Source organism: Pteropus alecto, unplaced genomic scaffold, assembly GCF_000325575.1.
Source record: "Pteropus alecto unplaced genomic scaffold, ASM32557v1 scaffold67, whole genome shotgun sequence".
NCBI lineage: Eukaryota > Metazoa > Chordata > Mammalia > Chiroptera > Pteropodidae > Pteropus > Pteropus alecto.
This window is the reverse complement of record NW_006441061.1, coordinates 7,486,388-7,498,003: the sequence shown is the minus strand read 5'-3', so window position 1 is coordinate 7,498,003 and position 11,616 is coordinate 7,486,388. Positions and strand designations below refer to the sequence as shown.

At 63.6% G+C, this 11,616-nt stretch overlaps 1 protein-coding gene across 5 annotated transcripts in view; it reads left to right on the top strand.

Annotated features, from left to right (window-relative positions):
* The window catches only part of RALGDS (ral guanine nucleotide dissociation stimulator), a 38,823-nt gene that overhangs the window by 2,505 nt on the left and 24,702 nt on the right, over positions 1-11,616 (top strand). For 2 of the 5 annotated variants that reach the window (XM_006918087.3, XM_006918086.3), the window contains exon 1: positions 8,238-8,398. The exons of 1 other annotated variant lie outside the window; for it this stretch is intronic. In XM_006918087.3, coding sequence (XP_006918149.1) covers positions 8,297-8,398 — 102 coding nt within the window. In that variant the 5' untranslated portion in view covers positions 8,238-8,296. Of the gene's footprint in view, positions 1-8,236; positions 8,399-8,884; positions 9,502-11,616 lie in introns of those variants that run through there. 2 more of the 5 variants (XM_015594311.2, XM_025051173.1) reach the window with 2 other exon arrangements.

The following is an 11,616-nucleotide window of genomic DNA, read 5'->3' as shown; positions in this document are numbered from 1 at the left end:
CAAACTCTGCTTCTGTCTTCACATGGCCTCTCTGTGTGTCTGTGTCTGGTTTTCCCTATTCTTGTAAAGACATCAGCCATTCGCTTAGGGCCCACGCTAACCCTATATGTCTCAATAAGGCCTTATGCACAGGTGTCCAGAGTTAGAACTTCAACTTGCCTTTGGGGAGAGCACAGGGAGCACAATTCAACCCGCAATAGGGACGTGGGAGTGACTCCTCCCCTAAAGGCCAGGTGCCCAGGCACCCACAGGTACAGGGGGAACAGCTGCAAGGAGGTCTGGGGCTTGTGGGTGCGAGTGGGGCCCGGGTGTGTTGTCAGGGCCAGCCAGCTCCCCCGGCGTGGCGCGTCCTGGCGCCGCGCCAGCAGGTGGCGCTGTGACCCCGTGGCCGCCCCAGCCAGCGCGGCTCTGCGTTGCGGGGGCAGCGTAGACGAAAGTCTCACCTTCCAGTTGCGAGGAGACCACACCAGAAGCACAGTCATTTCAGGCGTGACACGCCGCGGAGGACATCAGACAAGGCGGGGCCACGGGTAGTGACTGGGCGGTGACTTGGGCGGGCAGCTAGGGAGCCTGGTGGGGACAGACCCGGAGGTGTCAGGAGGTCTCGCTTCCTTCTGCACCTGCAAGCTGAGCCAGCCCCTCTCAGCCCGGTTCAGGGCCCCACAGCTATGATTACACCTGTGGTTTCCAGGCCTCTCTCGTTACTGTAGGGAGGCGTGTGTCCCAGGTCTGGGGCGGGCACACGGGAGGCAGCCATGGGGACAGACAGGCTGTCTGGGCAAGTAGAGACTTGCGGGGTCCCTTCCCCAGAGACCCTGCCCAAAAGCTGGGGTAGCGCTCCTTGAACAGCCTCACTGCTCCTTGCTGGGCTTCTGCCCCAACCTCTCGTACAAAGCAGGAACAGGACGAGTGGCTCCCTCGGGCTTCCGTGAGATGGAGCGAAGGGCCCAGCGTGGCGCTTAGCCTGGAAGTGGCATTTCTTACTGTGGCCCGGGGCGTCTCTGACTCCACAAGTCCAATGCCGCTAGCTCTCAACAGCGGGTCTTGGATCGATTTGAGCAACAGATATTTATCAAGGGCCTCTGTGCAGAGTGTTTCAGCTTCTGTCTGAGGGGACGCGACCCTCAGAAGAGAGATGTTGGAACCAGGGGTATGGACAAGCAGCGGAGCCTGTGGAGGTGTTGGGCTGGGAGCCTGGGGACCTGCATTCCGTGGCCGCTCTGGCGTCAGTGGCAAACGGCTGGCCATCCTCTGCAGAGTGACCTCCCAGGCCATGCCCGCACCTCTGTCCTGTGCTGTGGAGGTGCCTGGTAATGATGGCTGGCCCACAGCACCTTCCCTGCGCCTGGCCTCGAGCTGCAGTGTCTCACTGTATCTGCGAGACAGGAGCTGCTGCCATCCTCATGGGTGGGGAAACTGAGGCACTGGAGGGTGAAGGGACGCCCACAGCTGGGTGGAAGCAGGGATGGCGGGCCTGGGCGGGGCCTGCACGGGCGCTGGGGCCAAATTCCTTGCAATTACAGTGAGCTCCAAGGTCAGGGCCGGGCAGGCCCCAGGGCGGTGGCTTACAGCGGGAGTGGAGACACAGAGCTAATGGGCCCTTCCATCCTGTCCCCCTGTAATGAAGGCCTCGGGCTCTGGTCTCTGTGTTTTCCTGGGTTCTGTGTTTTTTAACCTCAAAGAGTCTTAGGGTCACAATTGTGTGGGTCTCTGTCGGGGTGGGGAAGTCGCCTACCAGGGCAGCCAAGCCAGGGAGGAGAGGAGAGGGCATCCCCCTAAAAATGGCAAGCCCCACAAGAAGGGAGTTTCCATGGCAACCCAGAGCAGTTGCTTAGCAACTACAGGCCCCCAAAATCCTTGCCTGCTGGAAGGCTCCAGGCTGGGGGCTTTCCAAGGGCCTGTGTGTGGAACTCAGCCACTCCTCGGGGCTGACCCAGCCCCACTCAGCAGCCCTGATCCCTCCGAGGGAAGCCCCAGCCTGCTCGCCGCGCCCCTCACCCCACCCTGCCAGCCCGCCAGTCCCCAAGCAACAGAGGCTATTTCCTGGATACCTGAGTGACAGGTGACAGTGAGCACGGCGGAATGTCAGAAAATGCAGGGTTAGAGGGCACAGTGGATGCGGCCAGTGCCAGCCAGTTGTGGGGGTGGGGCTAGGCATGGTGCCCTGTGCTTTGCACCCCCTGTACCCTGCAGCCGTGAGCAACCTGAGCCTGGCGACAGGATGTCAGGGCAGGCTGAGGCGGGGGGCGAGTAGAGCCCCTGGAATGGGGGACGGAGATTCTGGGCCCAGGGGAGGCAGGCGGCCTCACGGTCAGGACTCTTGGCTTTGGAGAGAGACACCTGGCCCTGTGTTCCAGCTCAGCACTTATTAGTGGGTGCCCTAGGACGGGCACCGAACTCCTCTAAGCCTGGCTGCTCCCCGAGCTGTGAGGAAAATGTCACCTCAGGTTCCCATGGGGAGGGAAGGGGGCTGGCCCTGGGGGCTGGGCTGTGGCCAGAGGGAGCATCATCGCGGTCACCTGGTCATCCCAGTCACCATCGGTCACATGGGGTCCCTGGCCTGGGACCTGTGGGAGCTCGAGGCTATCGGTCATGAGGGAGAGAGAAGTCTGAGGAGGGTGGTGGCAGCTCTGGCTGGGACTTGCAGGACCCCAGACAGGTAGGCTTCCTGACTCTTCCGTGCCTCGGTCACCTCACCTGTGGGCTCGTGGATGTCAAGGGGTGTGAAATGTTCCCGAAGCACCTGGCACTGTCACTAGCAGGCCCTCAGCAGGTGGCAGGAAATGCCTGTTCCCCTTCATGGAAGGCAGAAGTCTAGGTGGCCGCCAGCTGTGAAGACAGGCAGCCTTGACTGCCTTTGGGGAGCTGGCTCTGGGTTGAATCCACACTTGTCCAGGTGGGGACCTGCGAGCCCAGAGAGGTTGAGCAGATTGCCCAGGCCTGGCAGTGAGTCCCACCTGGATCGCCTTCCTCCCTAAGTCCAGAGTTCCAGATCCCTTACCCCTCCGCCGGGTTTGCTGACAAAGAAGTTGCCTAGGGTGCCCTTCGACCCTCAAGTTTCTCATGGTTGAAGTTCAAGGATGAGGCGGTCCACCTAGCTCAAGGTCCTGAGTGGCCAGGGAAGTAACAGCTGTGGGCTTCAGGGGCTGGCACGTGAGCAGTGCCCGGCGTGGAAGGGCTGAGCTGGCAGCCCGCCTGCCTGTCCCCTTGTAGCAGACGATTGCAAACCTTCAGGATTTCAGGAGGAATTTCCAGACTCTTGGGACTGGACAGTACCGGCCCAGAGCACACACCTCCTTCTGCTGGCACCAGCCCTGCCAGGAGCAGGCACCGGGCCAGCCCTGGGAAGCATGCTCGCCGGGCCATGGCGTGGCCATCACGGCGTGGCCATCACGGCCTGGCAGACGTGCAGGAGCGGAGTTTATGGGCTTCTGGGGTTGTGTGAGCGGTCCTGCACCTGTGTGTGGGTGTCCCGGGAGCACCACCCTGCCTTCGGTGATTCTGTGTGTGTTTGAGTGAATATGTGACCACGTGCGTCATTGTGTGCCACCTGTGTGTGTGGCAAAGTCTAAGGTTTGGCAGAAGGACAATGGGTGGCCGGAGGGTGGGACAATAGCAGTGTCTCTGAAGCAGGTCACTCAGCCCCAGGGCCCTGGAAATCCAAGGTATGACCCCCCCACCTCCGATCCGCCCCCACGCACCTGGGGGAGCTCCCCCACCGCGGTAGGACTGTGGGAAAGGGCAACGGGCACCTGCCCCGCCGGCAGCCGGCTGGAGCCCCAGGCCCCCGCTCTGAAAGGGCAGTCTCGCTTCTCAAGTCCTGGGCCCCCACAGGCGGGCAGCAGGCGGGTGGCGGCACCCAGCACACAGTGTCCCTGGCAGAGCGGGCAGCCTCCTCACCACAAGGGCCCGTTTGTCCTGACTTCCCTGGCCCCGAAGCCCCGAGCAACCAGGCTCTGCTGGGCACAGGGTCGTGTTTGTGGGCTCAGCCCCCTCCCCACAGCCTCAGCGGGCCCCTGCTATGCTTTGCGGAGGGGGCTTCTTAGCCTGGTCCAAACACACCTGAGCAACCTCTGCTTACCCGATAAGCAGAGACCCACGCCCCACTCGACGGCCTGGAGCATGCAAATTCAGTAATGAGAAAAAAACCAGGTCGGACCAGAGCTGAGCCGACAAGTGGACTTGATGGCCCAGATGGTGCCTCTCGCTTCCAAGTTCCCGGACTCGAAAATACGCAGGGTTTGGGGCCAGAGTTCCTTGTGGGAAGATCACCAGGAAAGCTTCCTGGAGGAGGTGGTGAGGCTGGAGAGGAGGCTGAGGGACAGCAAGGAGGAAGAGCATGGCCCTCTCTGCCAACCTGCCATTGAAGTGCTTTCCAGAACCGGGGCGGGGGAAGGGGGAAGGCAGAAGCAGGAGGTGAGCCGGGCAGGGGGTTGGGGCAGGAGGCAGCAGCTTGGAGGTCCCCAGGAGCTGGCCAGCCCCAGGATGTCGGTGGGAGGGAGGCGGGAACATAAACTCATGCCACAGTCGGTGAATTGTTTTGACGTCTTTACCGCGTGTTACTTTCTCAGCTCACCTGCCCTATTTAAAAGTTGCAGCACCCCTGACCCCCCATTCACAGGGCCTGTCCTAAGTGCTTCTAGCCAATATTTCATTGACCCCGGGCAGGCTTTTGGAGGCAGAGGTCATCCCAGGCTCGGGCCAGAACGAGGCTCAGTGGCAGAAGTCGCAGGCTGGGGTTTGAGCCCAGAGCCCCAGCTCGTAGCTGCCACTTTAATCCTTAAAATTGGACATTGGGTTCCTTGGGAGCTGGGAGCTGGTCATGGGGGCAGGGAGCTGGCCTCGTCTGCCATGGGAGGGGGCTGCTGGGCACGAAGCCAGCAGGAGCGGCTGGGGCAGGGCTGGGATTCTCGGATCCTCTGCTTCTTGGCAACCCATGTGACTCAACGGGCTGGTAAAAGGGGCCGGCGGGCAGGCAGCCAGCACAGGGGAGCCCTCAGGAGGGTGAGTCAGCTGCTGACCCTGGGTTACTGTCCTGCCTGGGGCGGGGCCGAACCTCAGCTGCCAAAATAAGCACACATACCCCCCCTTTGCCTTTCTTTCTGTCTCCCAGGTCTCCCCAGCAGGTGCTTCCTGTGACTCTGCCGTTCCTGGGAGTCCCCAGGTCCCCCCAGCCTGGAGCAGGGCTCAAGGCCTCCTGCTTTCGTTGTGTGACCTTCCATAAGTCACTCTGGGGCTCTGGCCCCCTTCGGGCCTCCTGTAAAGCAGCGGCCTCTGACCACAGAAGGGCCCCCTGGGGATAGGATCACCCTGGGGTCTTGTTGTAGGAAGCTGGGGGTGGCTGCGTGGCTTTGGGTGAGTTCGGTGCCCTCTCCGAGCTCACCTGCAGACCTGCCTCATACATCGTGACAGGTAAATGATGTTCACACTGGCACATCCCTGACCCCTGGAAACACTGGGGAGGTGTTGACTCTGGCTTAGGCGCCGGGCCGGTGGGGAGGGCAAACGGGCGGGTTGGAAGTCAGAATCCCAGGCTGGGCCTCGTGCAGGGGACGGAGCACTGGCCCGCGGGCAGGGACGTGGCAGCCCCACATCTGCCCGTGCCACTGGGAACGAATCCGCTCGCGCTCTTGACGGCGGTGCAGACTGGAGGGGAGCACGTTGCCCCGAGGGCCGAGATGCCTGGGCGTGTGGCTCGCCTTGGCCTTGACTGCTGTGCAGCCCCGGGCGAGTTGTTTGCCCTCTCTGGGCCTCGATCTTGTGTTTTACGACAGAGATCATTACTGTGGCTTCACCCGCTTCGCGGATGCTGCGTGGTAAAGTGCTTTGTCCCATCACAGAAGGCCAAAGGCAGGGCTCTGGGGGAGCGGGGCGTCAGGAGCTGCTCCCGCCTCCGAGGCTTCTAAGCGGGGTGAGCACTGGCCTTTGGGCCGCAGAGTGGCGCATGTTTGCGGTGCCCTGGTCCCTGGGAGTCTCTCAGCGCTGCAGGAGGGGAGGCCAGGTGCAGCAGCACGCTGGACCCAAGCCGTCGTCTTGGCTTGCGGGCTGGGTCACTTGTGCGCACAACTGCAGCGTCACCCCACCTAACAGAGCCTGGCCGGCAGGGGCCGTGTTGAGTGACTGGGTCTTAGGTTTCCAGAAACGGGGGATGGGGGAAGCTGGGTGGCCCCCCCGGCCCCCCGCCGGACCCCGAGTCAGGTCAGGAGGCTGCAGGGAAGAGGAGCAGCAGCTGGGCGAGGCCACTCCTGTCTGCGTCCTGTCCAGGACGTAGTGCTGAGTAAACAGCTTCGAGGGGAGTCACCGCTCCGGCTCTGAGTCACAGCTCCTAGCGACAGCCACGCAGTGTTTATCAACAACATGCTTCACCACCGCCAGGGCCTGCCCCCAGGAGCCTGGAAAGGGGGAGAGGCCCCCCCCAGGCTCTCTCCCCCACAGAGGGCCTGAGGCCCGGCCGTGGGGAGCCTTGTCGCACATCTGTGCACACACGTGTGGCTGAGCCGGGTTTTGTAAGTCTGGGCTGGCGTGCGGCCGGCCGGGTGCCACATCCCACGGCGCAGAGGGACCGCTGGCAGGGCCCGTAACCTCGGTGTCCTGAGGCAAGGGAGAGGATGGTGGTACCATCGGGTGTGACAGTGGACAGGGCCGGCGTGGGTGCTCCGAGGTGCCGTGGCTGCACAGAGCTGGGTGCACAGGACGTCCTCCATAGGCCCAGCCCAGGAAGGTGTCATGGTAGTGGGGGTGCAGGTGGAGTGCCCCTAACTGTCCCCAGCCCCCAGAGCCCTGGCTGTCGGTGGCCAGTCTGGTCTTCGTTCCAGGCGGTGACAGGGATACAGTGCCCCACGTGGTGACACCAGGCCAGCAGAGAACAAAGACGCCTCTGGTCTCCCCTACCGCGGGAGGGAGGAGGGATGGGTGTACCCCGCCCCCCGAGACCCTGCCTCCTCGGGGCTCCCGCAGTACTAGCCGGCAGCTGGTCGTCCTGCCTCCTGGCTGTGGCTCAGGCCCACTCCCCAGGGCCGGCCAGCTCTGAGCAGGCTGTGGAAGGGAGAGCCCCAACTGGGGCCCTAAGACAGGCCTGTGCTGGAGGCTGGGGCAGGGAAATGTGGGGGTGACAGGCTGGGAGGCTGGGAGAAGAGCACAGGGAGCCTTGTGTGGGCCCAGGAGTCATGGAAGGGAGGTGTGGCGCGTTGCTCCGGGCCTGGTCCCTGGTTCCCCATGGGTCCCTGTGCCCCCCACCCTCAAACACATTCACGCAGTTGGACACGCTGTCCAGTCCGCTGGCCCACTGACCCCCTCTGCAGCCCTGGGCCCAGATTCCCACCTTGAGATGGGGAGGCCACAAGCCACAGCTCAGGGAAGGCCCCCTCCACATCTTCTAATCCCCCCAAAGGCCCAGGAGAGCTTCCTGGGACGTGAACAGAGCAGCCGGACGGCAGCACAGGGGTGAGAAGCCAGGTTGGGGACAGCCCGGGCACCCTGGGCTGTCCCCCTCCTCCGAGCTATGCTGAGCCCCGCCTCACCCAGGCCCTGCCGGAGTCTGTACGAGATCGAGCCCTGAGGCACCCGTGCCGCCCTGGTGGCCTCCCTGCATGGGGACCCCGGTTGCCTTGCAATGTCCACTGAGGTCCCATTGCAGAGCCCGTGCTGAGCACCAGACAGACCCCCAGCTGCCATCTGGAGCTTGTTCTTGGGGACAGAGCGAGCTACAGCGCTCCTGGCGAAGGGGCAGTACCCGCCAGCACTCATGGAATGTTCATGTGTGCCAGGCACTGGGACAGGCACGTGAGTGTGGGACACGATCAGAGTGCACGTCCCATGAGTGCTGAGTTCCTGCCGAATCCGTTCACGCCCATGCGCCCATTTCACATACGCAGAAACTGAGGCCCAGAGGCGCTTGATCGCTGGCCCAGGGTCCCAGAGCTCGTTGATTCAGAGTCTGGTCACCTCTGCTGTGTCTCCAAGGTCAGGGCTCAGTGTCACCGTGCACAGCAGGCTGCGGTGGCTGGGGGTGAGGGGACTTTTGTGTTTGACCACCTCTGTGCTCCCCCCTCGCCCCTCCCTCTGTAACGGGTCAGGAAACAGCCTCAGCGAGAAGAGGAACCTGCAGGTCCCTCAGGGCACCAGGTCTCTGCTCCTGGGCTCTGAGCTGCCTGCTCAGCCGTGCGCCCTGCACCCCACAAAGCCACCGGAAGAGGATGTGGAACGCTCGGGGGGGGAGCCAGAGCGAGAGCTGGCAGGGCTCGGTGTCGGGGTGGCATGCGGGGCCCCGGCCACCCCGCCAGGGCCTGGGGGCCTGATGTGCCTGCAGGCTGACCCCGGAGCCCCTGCCGGTCCCCTTTTCCTCCCGACTCCCGTCGTCCTGCATGCCCAGCCCGCCGCCCTCCAGGGCCCCGGGAAGGTAAGGAGACGGCCCAGGCCCTCGGCCTCCGTGTTTAGGCATCCGGGCCCTGAATCCGATGGGAGGGCACCTGTGGACTCTGCAGAGCTGGGCACAGACACGGGTCCTGGGTCGTTGCTGCGAGGTCCTGGGCAGGTCCCCGCCCCACTCCCCCCGCCGGGCCTCAGGCTTCCGTTTGTGAGATGGGTGTCGGATTCGCTCCACGGTTTCCAGCGTCTGCTTTGCAGCAAAACGGAAGATGGAGACCAGGTTGTGAGTTTTTCTCAAAGCCGGTGCGGTCACTTAACGCCGGCCCCTCTTCTGGTTGGGGCGCCCTCCTAGTCACTTCTGGGGCCGTCTTTTCTGAGATGACAGTAATGGTGGTGACTGTTATTTCTTTACTACCCGACTTGGCAAAGTAAACAGCTGGCCACCCCAGGTAGGTCCCCAAGTTTAAAGCAAAATCCCGTGTCTTGGTGCCGGTGGGGGAAGGCGCAGGGAGGGCTGAGTGGCAGGTGGGCTTCTGGAGCCGGGCCGCGGCTTGCAGCAAGTGGGGTCTTCTGTGCTCCCCATATGGCGCCCGGCTGCGTTCACACCCACCTGGTGGTCCCTCTGGCTGGGCCCTGTTTTGACCTTGGTGACTTGGACCTGCCACCTTTCTGACTCTGGGTGGTGGACAGAGCCTCGCCATGTCGGAGGTGACAGCTGGGCCCACCCCCACGACAGCGGGTCTGAGCTGGAGCCACCAGCCCGGTTTAGGACCGAGTCCCATCCACACTTCCTTGGCTGGCCCGTGGCCTGGTACAAGCGGGAATTCCTGGCCATGCCCGTCATGGGAGCAGGTATGACAGCCATGCGGGTGACACCAGGTCTAGGCACTTGGGTGCTCGACTTCCCTGGGGCAGGTGGACAGATAGGCAGACGGGCAGAAGGCTTCTCGCGGAGCCTGGCTCCCACCAGCCATGGCCCGGGAAGCCAGGCCCGCCGCGCCCAGGGGCAGGAAGGGCTGGGTGTACCTCGCCTGTGTCTCCATGGTGACCGCCAGGCGGTGGGCCGTTGCCCACCGTCCTGCTCTCCGAAGCCCCACACCTTGGCCAGCACCTCTGCCAGCACTGGCCACCGAGGTGAGTTTCCAGGGCAACCGGTGCCTCCTTGGAGAGGCTGGGCAGGTCACAGCTATGGGAGGTGGTCCCCTCAGCCTCCTCTCCCGCCAGGACTGGTTGAAGGAGTTTTGCTGGAAGCCATCACAGGAGCGTCTCCGTCTGCCGTCCTGGGCGGGGTGCACCCGCCCCGCCGGCTTGTCTCGGCGGCTCCTGTCGTGTGGATGGTGCTTCTCAGATGACAAGGGGCTTTAGTGCTTTGCTTTATCACCCGCTCTTCTGAGAGCCTGGTGGTGGCATTATCGTCATCTCCATCCTCCTGATGGAGACACTGAGGCTACGGGGGTGCCGAGCAGGGACTTGAACACAAGCCCAGGCTCCAGATCCTGAGTTTCTTAAACCTACAGGAAAGAATGGTGCCCGGGGACAGGCAGGGCGTGGCGTCTCCCACCCTGACAGCGCCGTGGGGAGTCGCTGCCTTCCGATCGAGGCTTCTGCTTGGGGCCAGGTGTGGGGCTGAGACCTGGGGCCCGCCAGGCCATTGGTCCTTCCCTCAGCCGCGTGTGTTCCGTGCTCGCCAGCGTGGGCTCTGCGGGGGACACCGTCTCCCCTGCTCGCCCTGCGCCTCTCTGTTATTCTGTTTCGGGCTCAGTGGCAGAGACTGGAACCATTTGCGTCCCCTTCTGCTTCTCATCCTCTCCTGGCCTCCACCTCTGGACGTCACCTGTCACCTGTTAGATTTGTGGCCTTCGGAGGTGTCAGATGTCCGTGCCCCTGGTGTCAGGCACTGAGCACTCCGGGAGGAGGGGGCACAGTTGTCGGAGTGGCCGGTTCCCGTTCTGGGGATGGCGTTTAGCACAGTGACCCTGGATTGTGCGTTTGCTCTGAGCGCCAATGTCACCCATCGACATCTGCGGGTCAGAGGCCCCTCTCCGGGGAGGACAGCGAGGCCCCAAGGTGAGCCCATGGCTTCCTCGTCCTGGGCCGTTTCCATGGCTCCGGGTGTTGATGTGTCTTGTTGTGATTGTCTCATGAGGTCAGAGATTTGGGGTGATGATGAAGTCACATCCCACACCCAGGATGGTCTCCTGAGATCTGGAGGCTTCTTCTCCCGCCTCCTGACCTCCTCCGGGCTCTGCTTTCTGCCTTGGGGATCCCCTCCTTCCTGGGGGGAAGAGGCAGTTCCTAGAAACCCTGACCCAGAGGAAGTGGGCGGGGCCAGGCCCACCCACCATGCCGGGAGCTCCCACCCAGGCCTAGGTGCGTCACCTCCTTCCAAGGTGTGTGACCTCCCGCCAAGGTGTGTGCTCACCCGCCCACAGCAGGCCACCCCAGGACCCAGGCAGGTCTGGAACGGTGACGGTGACGTCGGTGTGGAGAAATGACGGAGGAGCCTGGCCAGGCCACACCCTCCCCGCGTCCTCCTGGGCTCTAAATATAGACCACAGAAGGCAGGCAGAGTGGCCGCCACCTGCTCACAGACAGGTGAAAGGGTTTCCGCCAAGGCCTGTCCCGAGTCTGGGCACTTGGCTGCTGGTCCTCCCCGGGCCACCAGCTCCCTCCGTGACCTTCGCCAAGCCCAGCATGGAGGAGGTAATGGCCAAGGCCTCTGGTCACCCAGACGTTGCCTTGAGTCCCGTCTCTCGCCGAGCGCTGTGTGCCTGGCAGACCCCTGTCCCCCACCAACGCCGCATCCTGGATCTGAACCTCGTTCCCTGGGGGGACCCAGCTATCACGTACCGGGCCAAGGGGTGGGTGGCGGGGGGAAGTGTGACCAGGCAGAGGACGCGGTGGCTGGAGGCCGCAGGGACTGCTACAGCTCTGTGCGGGCCCGGCTGGGCAGCGGTGCCAGCTAGCGCCTCACGGAGCAGTTGCTCTTCTGCCTGTCGACGTGCAGGGGCGGGGTGGGGGGAGCGCCCTCGAAGGGTCAAGACCTCTGTGTCAGGGGGACCCATGATGGGATGAAAGTGGGAGGGAAAGGGACACCGGAGGTTTGGCCTGAGCACACCTTTCCCTGAAAGCGGAGGTGGCTGCTCAGGGGGCCCCTCGGCCAGGGAGCGATGCCAGGCCCAGCCCGGACACGCCCTGGCTGGCGGGGACGGCTGCCCGTCAGCCCCGCCCCAGCCTCCTGGGGTGTGT